At 33.4% G+C, this 15,586-nt stretch overlaps 1 protein-coding gene across 1 annotated transcript; it reads left to right on the top strand.

Moving 5' to 3' along the window:
- The first annotated feature begins 3,036 nt into the window (after window positions 1-3,036).
- Sec22 (vesicle-trafficking protein SEC22) lies at window positions 3,037-10,858 on the top strand. The gene is made up of 5 exons (XM_085946475.1): window positions 3,037-3,269; window positions 3,496-3,605; window positions 6,313-6,433; window positions 8,184-8,373; window positions 9,361-10,858. The coding sequence occupies exons 1-5, from the start codon at window positions 3,195-3,197 to the stop codon at window positions 9,507-9,509; spliced, it is 645 nt and encodes a 214-aa protein (XP_085802601.1). The 5' UTR covers window positions 3,037-3,194; the 3' UTR covers window positions 9,510-10,858.
- The last annotated feature ends 4,728 nt before the right edge of the window (window positions 10,859-15,586 follow it).

The following is a 15,586-nucleotide window of genomic DNA, read 5'->3' as shown; positions in this document are numbered from 1 at the left end:
TAGGTACTTAAATAAATCTGAAAAAATAACACACTATCATTTTTATTTTTTGCTAACCCTGTGATGTTTTAGTCATTTGTATGAAAAGTTTCAAAGTACCTTTGGTAACTTTACCCAAGATGGATTTTAAGAATACCACTCTGAATTTAATGGTAATATAAGCTACCACGTAAACTAGACCCTGCACAAAATCGAGTATTTTAAATAAACAGCCATAAGTCTTGAAATAGTACATTAAATAGTCGTGGGCAAAGTTACCCGAAGTTTGGTTTATTTTGCCCATTTTTAAAAAATGGTATTATGGCACGATAATAGTATAAAAACCAGTTTTTCATGCAATAACATGTAAACAATCCTTCAAACTTCATACCTAGCTGTTTACCAATATACATCACTATATGTGTCGATAAATAACTTTTTATCAAAAAAGCGGGCAATGTTACCAGTTTTGACGGTAGTTAAATTGTACACAAACCATAATCTTGTATAGTAGGTACACAATATTTGTGGATAATACCTAGCAGGCATAGTTTAAACTTACTATAACTAGTTGGTTTAATCTTTCCTTAGCTGTAGTTTTATCTCCTGATTTACTGTAATAACCTTTATGTGCATCAATGAAAAAAATGTGCATTGGGTTATTTGGAGCTTTCATTCCTTGCATCTTTGATAGATATATAACGTTTACATGTAATATATTCATCGCCTTATATGTATCCACATAAGGTTTATTGAATTTGAAACCCGTTTTGTTAAATACACCATAATATGCAGTTTTCACACTTCCATTTTCCAACTTCATTGTTTTATATTCACCATTACATAATTTTAATATTTAAATGACATGGTAAGCATATTTAAATAGGAACATCTTCACAGGAGTAATGGTTCTCGTGTTTAGGACGCTTTCTTTTAAATGCCTCGATCTGGACGCGTTCATAAACCAATTTGTTTTGTTGTGGATGTCTTCCTCTTAAATCTTGTCCATGAAAGCCAGCTGGCGATGAATTTGTCAGAATGAATAATTGTTGTAGTATCATTCTGTTAATACAGCATCACTAACTGACGTTCGAGGATCAGATTCGACGGATTTTTCTGGACAATTAATTCTTACACCGACTTCCAGATCATTATTTGCACCTGCTGGTATATATTATTATAGAGAGAGAGAGAGGTATTTTTAAAACTACGTTACCTATGAGAGTATTCCTCTAGTAAATTTATTAGGGTATTCTTTATCCTACTGATTCATCGTTAGTTCCAACCATCTTGTCATCTTAGTCATCTTATAATACCTACCATGATATTAGCAAACAAAATATCGGATGGCAAAATCACAGTATTGGCAGATACATACTATGTTTTGTCATATTATACATTTCACTCAAACCTTGGGAACGAAAGATGGCAAAATGAGATATTTTGTTTTATAAGCATCTGTCAACTTTTTGGGGATATAACAAAATGCCAACGCTCATAACTCCAATACTAATGGGTCTACGATATATTGGGTTTTGTCATCTTATAGATCTCAGCGAGAGGAGTCTGAATATAGTGATAACTCAATTTCGTCAAAAATTCGAGTTATCAGGTGTTGTCATCTCGAACCCGGGGAATAATAGTGGCAGAAGTCCAAATTTGACATTTTTTAGTTAAGTATGCAGAAATGTTCCTAGATATCATTTCTATCCGCACAAACAGCGGCATAATTCTTAAAAATATAATGGTGACCTTAAAAGCAATTTTATCATTATTATATTATAAAATTTTACTTAAATTCAAGCAGAAATAGTGGCACAATGATCATTGTGCCATTGTTAATGCCGATAAAATTCAAAACCAGATGACGCAAGTGTGCCAACTTCACGCTTATATAAAGTTGTGCCTCTATTCTTGCGAATGTCTTTTAAAATCTATGGTCTCTATTCGAAGCACAACTCATTCCAAGTCACTATCATCAGTTTTACAAAAATTTGAAAGCTTCCACTTCTACCGATGCTGATAGGGTTGATAATATTCTTGATGATAATTGATTTCCTCGTTATTATGTATTATTGACTTTATTCTATATTTTTTTCAATGTTGTGGTTCATTAGTATAAACTATTGTTTCTTATAATTAAAATGTTTCTCCAGCTATTTTGAAATTATGCTGATGACCTACTTGTTTCAATAATAATTTTCATTGACAATTTTTAATTTATAAGCGTAAGCAACTTTGTAATAAGAAAAAAGGTTTATTTTTATTTTGTTTATAAGTATTTGGTTTAAATAAAAATGTTTACAAATTGGCTTTTATTTATATTATATTTTAACAATATCATGTTTCATAATTATATTGTTCGGAGACATAAGTTAAAATTTTGATAATATTTTGGCAATAACAATGGCACAAACTCGAATTTTGTCTTATATACCCTTAAAATATAAAAAAAAAAAAAAAAATTCAGATTTGTAACCTAATCTAATACCTAGTTCCCACATTTTGATGCAAAAATATTTTGAAATTTATAATAAACTGATTTAACACACAAACATACAATATTCAAACTGCTCTCCTGAAAAAACAGGTTATTCGACTTGTGCCACTATTATTCCCCGTGTGCGATCAGTACACTGGTTTTATACCGTAATAAATGAATTTATTAGTGTAGAATAATTGTAGTTTATAATAATTATACCTTTTGTTTTATAAATTATAGTTTTCATGAAAACTACAAGTTTAAATACGTAGGTATTACAATGATACACCTACCTACCCAAAGAGATTGGACAATCTCTTTGTACCTACCTACCTATTTAATAAAAATAAATGTTGGAAGATATAGGACCTAGGGTTTGAAGCATTGGCCCGTAGTTAAATTAAAAATTAGTCACAATAATTTGTCTTTTGCCGTTGCCCGTTTGGTGAAAAAAACATTTTCGTCTTGCGAAGTGTCATCTATGTTTGAGTATCCCATACGTGATTATATTTCTATCATTAAAGGCAATATTAGTATGTGAAAGGTAACATTATTAAACAAGTCATCGAATCGAAGAAATCTGTTTTACCGACGGCGTCGTGTCGTGACGTGTATTTTGACATGACGTGTATTTTGTAATTTTCATAGAATTGTTATTTTATTCTCTTGCCGAACCGTTCAAGGGAAAATTATTTATGTTCGGCATTAAAGTAGTTTTTGAATACATATAAAAATGGTTTTAATGACGATGATAGCTCGAGTTGTGGACGGGCTTCCACTGGCAGCCACTATGCAAGAAGATGAGCAGGTAATTATTTGTACCAGACTACTTTAGTCTTGCTTCTTGAGTATTTATAATTACTTTTGATCATTTATCTTACGTTTAAAAACTGTAAACTTAACATGAAACCATTGTCGATCTCCTACGAATTGGTTAACATTTATTAATATAATTTCAAATACATACATAGGTACTATAATGATACTTTAAAAATCCAAACTAGGTATATAATATATTTCTACATTTTTTACAGTCTGGCAAAGGAATTCTGGAATATCAAAATCAAGCCAAGTTGCTTTTTAGAAAAATAGGACCACAATCGCCGACTAGATGCTCAATTGAATCTGGCCCATATTTATTTCAGTAAGTTTCGTAAATACTTACTTGTAAATAACTAAGATCATTATTGACTGGAAATTAAAAGGAGGGTTTGTTTTCAAATTTTTTCATATATTATCTACAATATATTTTCCCAAACCAAAAACTCATTTTACAAGGTACCTACATACATACTTACTTGAAAAGTGTGTACTCACTATTACTCATAGGCGTTTCAATGGCCTGGAACAGTTTTTGCTTTCGACAATTCAGATACTCTAGAGCAGGGTTTCCCAAATTATGTTCCTGACATGGCTTTATATGCCGAGTTCGGCTGCTAAAAATACATGCAGTACAAGTATCAAATAATACTGTTTCACGACGCATCGAAGATATTTCTACTGGCATAGAGAAAAAGTTAATTCATCGACTTGGACTTTGCAGTGAATAAGCATTAGAAATGGGTTAATCTACAGATGGCGCAGGACTGGTTGCACACACATATTTTGGAACATATTTGATAAACGTGTTGAAGAATATTTTCCGAAAAGGACGATTCCTGGGTTTGGAATCCATTTTCCGTAACAGCTAAGCCACTAGGGTTAAGTGCAAATGATTATGAAAATCTAATTGATTTAATCAGTGACTGATTTAAAACAAAAATAAAAAGATCAGTCATTAAATGATTTCTGGGTGAATTTATCAGAAAAGTAGCTCAGTGTGTCAAAACAAGCTATTATCGTTGTACTTCTGTTTACTACGACATATTTATGCGAACCAGGATTATCTTATGCTGCAATGAAGTCACAAGTTCAGGAACAGGCTTGACGCCACACCAGATTTAAGAATTCAACTTTCTAATATTGTGCCTGATATCAAGAAGATTTGCAATACATGGACGCAAAATCATCAAAGTCATTAAAAACTTCATTCACTTATATTTTTATGTGTTATGTTTTAAAAATAATTACGAAAGTACAGTACTCTCTCATTAATCCGCCACCCCAAAATCCAGACAAGTGTCCAATTAGTGAAAGCGACGGATTATAGTGCATACATAAAAAATATGGTAAAAATTAAAACAGGTATTTCGTAAAAATAGTTTTTTTTTTTTAAAATTTGTACCAGCAAATCACGGTTTTATTTATATTCAAAATCAAGTATTTTCTAAATTATACATATTTATAAACTAAGTTTATTAACTAAATGTTAAATAGTAAATCACTTGACGCAACCAGTTGTTCTGTGCGGCACATATACTTGAATGGCTTAGGATTCCTGGCTTTCCTTATTACCAAAAGCTTCATTTTGTGTGTCCCGGTTGCATTGGAGCACGGCATAATTGTGATGCGGTCCTTGGGCACTTTCCTCCCTGGTACATTACTTTTTTCGCGATGAACGTATGTTTTACGAAGGAGAAGTTTCCAAAATAAACCCGTCTCATCTGCGTTGTATACTTGTTCGCGGCGGACTACTGAATTATACAATCGAATACCGGCGAATTATAGAGCTTGATTTTGTGCTTTCAACTAGTAAAAATAACGGCGGTTTATAGTAGTTGTCGGTAGGGAATCCAATCCCGAGCCAAAATTCTGATCCGGGATTGTCATATTGAAATCCCGGGATTGGCATTTTTTTCCATTGTTAATATAAAATTTTTATATTTACAAATAACATTGATACGATTTTGAAATCGGTCAAAAATAATTGTAGTATAATTTATACTATTTAAGACATTTATTGTTAATATTGTATACATTCAATTTTGGAAATACGTAAGTTTAATGGAGTAAATAATATTGTAATATAAATAATAATGTGAATTTAATATGAGATTGCTGTTTCTGATAGTAAAGACTTAATGAATGGATTAGCGAGATTTAAAATAGTAAAGCAAATCATGGTGTACTTGTGGCCTTTCCGCTTCATAAATCTAATTAGTCAGCCAAATATGAAACTGCCATAAAACGTATGAGATCATGGTGGAATTACTTTGTTAATAGTGCGAAGCATTGTTTTTTCCAATCTTTCTCATTTTTATTGATTTATGTGAAAAAATAAAATGAATCGTCAACTTACACATGGGTATTAATCAAACTTCATTCAAACTCAGTTTATTTCTAATGTAGTTATTTGTTATTATAAGATTTTTTTCTGTTATATTTTCGTTTTTATTTTATTTTCCATAACAATTGATAAAAAAATCAATCCCGAATGTTTCGGGATTATGTTTATCAATCCCGGGATTCATAGGTATCGAAAATAGCTTGGGATCCCGGGATTGGAATCCCTAGTTGTCAGATAATCGAGCAGCGGATTACTGAGAGTGTTACTGTACCAACTAAAAAGATAATAATTATTGTTTAATGTATTATTTACCTACCCTACAAAATAATCAAGGTGTTCCGTTAAAATATCAGGATTTGCGAAGTGTTCCATTGCAGAAAAAGTTTGAAAAGAAATTATATATGGATAATTAATTTATTAACTGTAATATTTTTTTCCGCCATTTAATCTCTATAATTTATAACACATCATTATTATTCCTAATTCAATATTTTGTCGCACAGTTATTGATGCATAACAGAATGCATGAAACTTTAATATTTGGTAGTAAATGTAAAAAAAATTGGCTTACATTTTTTTTTATAAATCGCTTTTTAAAATTATATGTCGCTTGATTTAATGTTGTAGATGCATACCCAGAAATTGTAAATTAATAATAGTATGTATTGTACCTTGTATATTTCAGTTATCTTATCGAAAATGACATCTGTTACTTGGTATTGTGTGAAAAGAACTTTAGCAAACGTCTCGCCTACAGTTTTCTTGAAGACATCTCCCAAGAATTTCATAATCAATATGGAAAACGGGTGAGTGTATAGTAATATGTCATTTATTTATTTATATATCAACGATAAGATCTTCTTCGATGCACTATAACCTTATGTGGGCCGTGGCCTCATCCAGCATCTGCCTTCATCCATGTCGAACGTCATAGTACAGTGCGTAAGGTGTTGGCCTCTCACCCGGGGGGGCTTCGGGTTCAATTCCCGATGAGGTCACTATATATTTATGCAGTCTGGGCATTTGCAATTCTACACTACTCGCAAGCCGAATACTACAAGGTTCTAAGTGTTCGTCCTTGAAAAAACAAACCCAACAATGAAGTAGTATTCTAAGCTGCCTCATTGTTACTTTTGTTTCTCCAAGGACAAACACTTGGAACCTTGCAGTTCTCCACTCGCGTACTGTTATTGGGCCTCATGGCTTGTTGTAGTGTTAAAAATAATATAAATAATAATAATAATTAATACAATTAAATTAAATGTCTGTCCAAAGCCACTTCTCTCCAGTCATTCCATCACGCAACACTACTCCTTTACCTTGGTTTGTCCTGTGCGTGACTTGTTCATCCTATGTACATGGTCCAGGCCTCTAAGGAATTCCAATTTGGATTGCATGATATGTGGGCGCTTGTTGGCGAACATGTCAAAAACGTGCGTCAATGTAACATCCACTGTGCGGAGATATAATATACCATATTATGGTGCATTCAGGTGCAAAAATTGTACCTAGTTATATCTTTTGACTTCTGATTTTACGTTTTGAATGGACTGACAAAAAAAATAAAGGCGGTATTGGGGTTATTAAAAATTGAAAAAGCATACAAATTGGTTTGCAGCATTGTCAACCTTTTGGAGAATGTTGATCTTCTCTTGAATTGGCAATGCTTTTCTTTGCCGAGGCGTTCATTTGAACGGGTGTAAACAAAAAAACTTATTTGATTGCATTGTGTAACCTTGGTCTTGGACTACAGACATGTCTATTAATATATATGCACACATGCGTCTGGACTTCATTTTAATAATTGCCTTACATTGCATTACATCATCAAAAAAATTGGATTTTCAATTTTATTTTCACATCAAAATTGAATTGTATTTTTACCACGTTTTTATTAGCGTTTATAGCATTAGTTTTTATTATTCTTGTTTGTCCAGTACAAATTTTTTCTTGTTTGTCCAGTATTGGACGATTGAAGATTTTTAACTAGCTTCCCGACTAGTTAGACGTTTGAAACTTTTAGAATCAGAACATGATTACAATGCATTCTTTTAATACTTTTAACTATCTTTAAGTGGAATTGAATTCATTTTCAGTTAATTCTGTTTTGTATGGAAAGTTATTTTTTCGGAAAAAAATCATATTATTCGTACTATTATTGGTTGCTAAGGGGGTCTAGAAACTAAATTATTAACATATACGTGTGTTACTATGGAAATCAATATGAAACATCAAAATGATATTTCAGTGTTCTATATTTTATTCAGTATTTCTATCAAGTCCAAAAAAAGTATTAATTAATACATAGAATTGTCAAGTTTATATGATTCAACAGAAAATTTAAAAACGTGGTATATAAAAAGTTCTTTTTATCTTGTAATTATTAATATTTCAGACGTAAATTGCAGAAAATAAAAACATCAATCCGTGAATTAAAATGCACTAATATGAAACGGGACTGGAGAAACGTACACGCAAATAGCGAGAAAACGTGAATTCCTAGCGTGTAAAACCAGGGTTCCTTTGTATGTTAACTTTTCCTTCACTCTATTTCAGGTAAATACAGTGACGAGGCCGTACACATTCATTGAATTCGATACTTACATCCAAAAAGCTCGGAGGGCGTTTGCAGATGGAGGGCGAGCGCGAAGGAACATGACTGCTCTGGCTCCACAGCTGCAGGATGTTCAGAGGATCATGGTGCAGAATATTGACGATGTCTTGCAACGTGGAGCAGTGTTATCAGGTGGCGTATTGTCTTTGAGATAATAAGATTATTTTCTATCTTGCAGTATTTTGATGATGGAAGTCTTCTCCCATTACATAATATAATGTTTACTGGAGCAATATGTTACCATCATCAATAATATTCCATTACCTAATCAATATTTTAACAGATTGTGACATACTATAACAGTATTATATACTTACTGTATATATTGATAGTAGAATAATGTAGAAGCATGACAATGATTTAATACGCACTTAGAAAAGCCAACAAAATTGCATTCCCTCAAAATCAATGTAATCCATACATCAGTGGTGAAGGGTGGAGGTAGGCTGTGGAGATCCAACATAAATAGAGCACATTATACTTTGTCGGTCATACTTATTTGTTTTCATTGAACTAAGAATACAAATCGTCATTGAAACTAGAAAAATGTGTAACTCCGTTTTAATCGAAAATTAATTTTGAATGCCATCTTGTGGCCGTTGTTAATATCTTCCCGTTTTGTAAATGATGAAATTCCCAAAAAAATTTTACATTGTTAAATCATGGATGATTTAGCTCCACAACCTTATATTTGTATACGAAACCGCAATGTCTTTTGTCTCTCCTGTAAAGTAGTATTTTTGGAATTCCACAATTTTCAGGTTTCAATGACGAAATGTGCTTTACCAATTGGGATAGGGGTTTAATTGAATTTTAAAAACTATCCATCACCATCTGCTATTTCGCGAGCCGAATACTACAAGGTTCTAAGTGTTCGTCCTTGAAAAAACAAACCCAACAATGAAGTAGTATTCTAAGCTGCCTCATTGTTACTTTTGTTTCTCCAAGGACAAACATTTAGAACCTTGTAGTTCTCCACTCGCGATTTGTATTCTAAATTCAATGAAAGTAAATATTATATTACACTATTTATGTCAGATCTCCACATACTGCCTCTATTCTTTGCCACCGTTATAAATAAACTGAATTTAAATATTTTTGTTTTTGAATTTGTTGCAGAGCTTGATACGAAGACTCAAAATTTGTCAATGCTGTCACAGAAGTATAAAAAAGATGCCACATATTTAAACACTAAGTCCATGTACGTGAAAGGTGCCGTCGGGGGTATATTATTACTCGTCATCGTTTTATATTTCTGGGTTTTATAAGGACTGACAAAATTTTTGTTCAAACACGCCAAATTTCGTCAAAGCTGTCTCGAGACAACATGCTGCTCTGGAAGGCTATTTCGTATCCTACGGCCTAATAAAGATAGTTAATATATACTTAATTTTAAACCCAACCATAAAATAGGGCTATTCTTAATGCTCTCTTACGCACACACTGACATTTAGCAGCGCTTCAAATGCGCGTATGTCTAGACCTGTACATTTTGTATGCACATGGAAGTTCGTACGCAGGCGAGGAGCCCTGTTTTTCAGGCATGCAAAATGTCACTAAATAGACAAATACGCTACTGCCGCTCGATTGGAACGTTGCTAAAAAACACGTGTCTGTAAAAGATATATCTAATTGCATCGATGAGAAAAATTATGCAAGTGTCATAATATTTGTCAGTTTGATGATTTTTCTAGTGACATGAGATAAACACAGTTTGTTCTTGCCAATATCCAGCTCAAAATGGCTTGATTGTGGGATTTTTGAAGATCATTTCACAAGACCTCTTATTTTATTTATTATAGATGAAGATATTGTCAATGGACAATCTTCCAGTCCTTTACAAAAATATAAATTTTACTATGTTATCACACCACATAAATACTATTTTTTGTATTAAGAAATCTTCACTATAAAAGACAGGCCGTTATAAACATACCACATTGATGTCAAGTTCGATAGTTTTGACAGAAAACAAGACATAATCGGAGCAGCGCTGAGCGAGAGATACAGTAGGCTTGATTTGATTGCAGTCGAGAATAACTACAGTAACAATAATCGCATTTGCCTTTCTGAATTCCTGCGCACTAGAAGGAATCACATCTGCGCATGTTAAAGGTTAAGTTGTTGCGCTGTTCATTGTTATTAATGGCGCTGCAGCCTGGTGTGGGCCCTGGCCACCTCCAACATTGCTCTCCATCATCCCCTCCCTTTTGCCCCGGAACGCCGGTGGGACATGCCGAGAGTCTGGGGGTCCTTTTCTATTCCGTCTGACTAACGGAGTCGTAGGTATCCCACCACTCCATCGCCCCGATGGCATTACCGACGTTAAGCACTTCTTAATGTTCATTCTTTCTAAGAGTGCGATGCAGAACCATACTTAGGAGTGTAAGTCCCTAAAATACGCGCCTATATTTAATCGGCAAACATAAATTACGTCACCTACAGTATCCAAAACATAATAATATGTCATATAGCATCTAGTAAATCTACGGAAAGGCCCAGAACGAAACCATTTAAAATACTGTTAAGCCACGTCTAACTAAGCTGAGATAAATTAGCAACTCTGGATGGTGTTTGTTGCAAAGTTCTGCATCGCGCTCTTAGTGTCCCACACAGCAGAATCTTTGGATAATTATAAATTTTACAATATCCAGATGTTTACAGATAGATTATTGTTATATTTATTAAGTATTATTTAACAACAATATAATCTTCTCTTATTTCTCTATTAATATTTAAAATTATAATACTCGTAAAGTGTGAGTCATTCAAAGTCACTGATATTATATAGAGAATTTTAGTCAATTTTGCTTAGGATTCATTCATTCAGTATAATGGACAAGAAAGTAGAGGTAGAAAGAGATTTTCTTGGCTGCGCAACCTCCGCAAGTGGTTCATTATCCCAAGATACATTTGCAATTTGGTCGACTACTTTCGATTAAAGCACCGGGAGAATAAAAACAAAGTGTTTTAACTGTATATATAAAAAAAACTACACATTCGTTAAATTTTTGGTTTTGTCTTAGTATTTATGGATGTCATAGGATTCAAAATAGCCATTCTGAAAGATTGTGGGCAAAGGTAAATTGAACGGCAACTGGAAAATTTATAAAATAATTTTTTCTACCTCACCCTGTATGAGAAAATATTTCAACCGATTAACTGCTGAAAACGTCTTTACGAGCCGCACCGTAGTTACACCAATTCTTACGTTAACTATCAATTAACTAATTGCGGCATAGGAAGGATTAAATAGTTAAGAACTGAAAGAATTTCTGTTTGTTGATTATAAATATGATTGATTATTATTGTAGAATATGTACATATGTATAACAGCACCGAATGGGGCATGTCTAACATACATCTTTTTAATACCATAATATCAGATATATGTTTAGATTGTAGCATTTTCAAAATATGTCAAAAATGTTCATATTATGGTAATACCAAAACCCAGATCCTTTTAGAGATCCATATTCAGATCGCATTTATTGTAATCAAATAAAATCACTACATTAATTATTTATTGTTCAAAAATAACATGACAACGTTTATTTTTTAGAAGATTCGTTTATTTTTATGTGAGTTTTTAAGGGATCTGAATCTTGTCACACGGAGGAATGTTGCTTTAGTTATTTTCAAAGAAACACAAATAATGTTGGCATATTGAATTCAAACACATCTCTTAATAGTAATCATAGCATCATTAATATAGTCTCAAATGTGGATTTCGCGTTTAATACACTAAGAATACATAGTGAAATCATAAAATAAAATAAAGATTCATCAAAAATCTAACAACAACATTACGCGAGCCTAATACAATACTACAAGGTTCTAAGTGTTCGTCCTTGAGAAAACAAATCCAACAATGAAGTACTATGAAGGACAAACACTTAGAACCTTGTAGTTCTCCACTCGCGATTAGGTACTCGTTTCGCCCCAAAAATCCGATTCTGCTAGATGGAATTAATTATTCCTTATTATTTATGAATGTAAATTCTTTTGTTTAATGTCTTATTTATTTTGTTCTGTTAACTTTTTTCGTGTTGTGAAAACTTTAAAGTATCTCCGAAATCATCCCTTTACATTCCAATTTGATCCGTTTATATTTCTACTAGCTTTTATATAAATTGTTTTGAAAAATCTACAGATTATTTAAATTAATAAATCCTTATTATAGAATTCGTCACATATTTTGTGGCGACCCATCTTGTCAAAATATAATTAAAAATGTGGTTCATTTTGTTGTAGATTAAATGATTAATGTGAAGTGTGTTTTTCCTTTGGAAAAAAATTCAGTACAGTTTCAATGATGTAATACAATAATATTATAATGTTTATATTATTATTTGGTTCGAGCGCTCTAGTTCTTGAGTTATGATCATGGCCCCCACAAGGGGGGGGGGGGCTGACAGGGCTCTAACCTAAGGGCCCGGCGTGGCTTAGATAAATGAGATAAACACACATCTTAAATCTGTTCTAATAAGTAGTAAAAAAGTCACCTGCGGTATTATACTTCAGGCTTATTCCCATTTTAAAATATATGGTTGTGCGATGCAATTTTTGGTTCTTGTGTGTTAAAAAATCTGCACTGAATTTTATTTGACCTCGAAAACCATTTGGAAAACGCCACTGTAGAGCATCAGACTGCCATTAACCTTAGGTAGGGGGGCCCGCCAATGATCCTTCCCTGGGAGCCCGCTTGAGGATGTGGGGGCCATGGTTATGATCAATCACTAAACACACCGGCCATAAATGGTTGTATAAAGTGCAATTTGGGTAAATATAGGTATACTAGTTCACTGTATTGTTTTTGTGGTCGTGGTCATTTGAGGTCTAAAAACAATCCAACCTACTATTACACAGAAACAAGTGGATCGTGTTAAGTTTTGGTTTGTTTAGAAATTACGGATTCCGGAGCAGTTTCCATTGGAAAAAAACAATACATATTTACTCCAAATTGCTGTAAGGATTATTTAATAAAGTTATCACTGTAATTTTAAATATTGAGGATGGTGGTTGAATTATAATGTATCTATCGTAAGGGAGATTCCGATAAATAAAGTTATTTATAATTGTTTAATATTGTGTTTTCATTTATTTTTATACATAATTGTTTTTAAATTGGCTCTGAGGTGATCTATTGTAATTTTTTTAGTTCCCCTTAAATCCGCATTTCAACTTGTCAGAAGCTATAGGAAATGCGAATATTTATGTTAGGTAGGTATCTGAAATTCAAAGGATTGTAGAAGTGAACCAACACAAAAGGGATTTAAATTTTACATATATGATGTAAATAATCGAATTGGGTAAAAGCACATTGATACCGCCTAAACCATGGCATCTCCAGAGGATCCAAGGCCATGAGGCCTGAATTATCATTGGGCGGATCTGATCATGCATACATGAGCAGATCGACTACGACACAGAAATTTCTAGCCTGTAAGCCTAGATGTATGAAAATTTATAGTCACCCTTCTATAGCAACTTCAACAAATAGAATCATTCTAGCCCTTAATGTATGTAAAATCCTGCATTTTTTTATACCTACATTAATTCTAGAAGCAAGCGAAGTAAAACCTAGCGTTATTATAAATTTTATACTTATTCAATTTTAAATATGCAAGCAAGCTGTAATTTTAAAGCCAATAAATATTAAATAGCAATTGATTTTGTAGTTACCTAGATAACTTAAAACAATCTTCAGCACAACACGTTAAATGCCTAAAGTAATAATTATTATCATTTTTTTTAATATTACCTACATTAGCCTTCATCCTATTTTGACCAATATTAAAATTCGTATACTTACCTATATTTTATAAATATTGGAAGCAAAGTTCCTAGCCATACAATACCTAGTATATTTTTAGACTTAACTCTAAACTGTAAAAATATGTCTACTGTCTGATCGATTTTGTCTAGCAATAATTATTCGCCAGCCGGTGAAAATTCAAAAGAATACGCACGCATCTTTCAAAACTCCGGCGATGTACTTTGCAAAGAAATATTTTTTAATTATACCTACTAGTCTACTAGGTACCTAGTAAGTAGGTAATAATTTTTCGAGCCAGGCGAAAATTCTCAGAAATGCCACAGACTCAGCGAAGGGTATGCTTCGAAACCCAAGTACCTACAAGCTTCGGGTTGAAAAGCGCGCCCCTTGGTCAGTTCCAGTGAGAGAATTTTGCAGATTGTGATATTTTTTTTGTTGTTTTTCGAGAGTTGACTGAAGCCTCGCGGACAAACAAAGGACATTCGGTCCGCAACCCTTGGCTGCGTCGGCCGCACGGTCGACGTTCCAGCTAAATTTACCTATTTTATACGCTATAACTTTACTGTAAATGTATTCCGAACAATAAAACGCCCTGTTTTCGCCCGTAATTCCGCATTGTCAATCAACAAGCATGTCCCTGAAAGAAGAAGCCAGCAGACGATACGGTGACCGTTACATCATCCCGGGGGGGGGTCCAGCGCATCCTACGCCCCCCCCTCCTTTCGGTGGTGACAACATGAATTTAAATCAGAATAATGAGTAAATAACAGTGCGCAAAAGGAAAGGGTAGACCAGAGTTAAAATTTATAAAATTAGTTGAATATGCAAAATTAACTACCTACTGTCCAACAAGAAGATTTAGGCACAAGCCGAAAGTCGCCGTCATCGATAAATAGGAGGAGCTTGTTTAGTTCACAGTTTTAACACGTGGATAACTCGTCGCTAACCGGAAGGCGCTATAATCGAAAATGGTAGGAGCTAGTTAGTTCACAGTTTTAACACGTAGCCAAGAAGATCGTGTTGGACAGTATATACATACAAAGACAAAAATGAAGGCCTCTGAATAATTAGTAAATTGCACACAGAAATAACAAATTATCCAATATGTACTGAAAAGTAGTTTTAGACTTATCTCCCCTTTTTTTATTAACTCATACATAATTTTAGATATTTTATAGATATCACAATATTTATCTATTATGGTTTGGTTAGGCAGTGTTTAATTGAATTCTATAGATTAACCACCATGTACAATTTGTATTCTTAGTTAAATGAAAATAAATAAGTATGACTGACAAAGTTTAGTGTGCACTATTTATATTTTTCTCGGATCTCAACAGCCTACCTCCACCCTGTGCCACTGATTGCTGGTACCTCCTCTGGATTTGCATGTAGCATATCCAACGCAACCTCTGCAACTAGGCGGCTCTCGTGGTGCAGTGCGTAAAGCGCTGGCCTTCCACCCTAGAGTTCTGGGTTCGATCCCGGTGAGGACACAATATTTATGTATTTTTTCTCAAAGCCTGGGTGTTTGTGATTGTACAAAATTACTAGCAACCACCTTGT

This window comes from Rhyacophila brunnea, unplaced genomic scaffold, assembly GCF_057557595.1.
Source record: "Rhyacophila brunnea isolate RB1 unplaced genomic scaffold, BYU_Rbru_1.0 scaffold_2, whole genome shotgun sequence".
In the NCBI taxonomy this organism is placed as follows: domain Eukaryota; kingdom Metazoa; phylum Arthropoda; class Insecta; order Trichoptera; family Rhyacophilidae; genus Rhyacophila; species Rhyacophila brunnea.
Note: the sequence above shows the minus strand (reverse complement) of the source record. Positions and strands in the feature narration are given on the sequence as shown.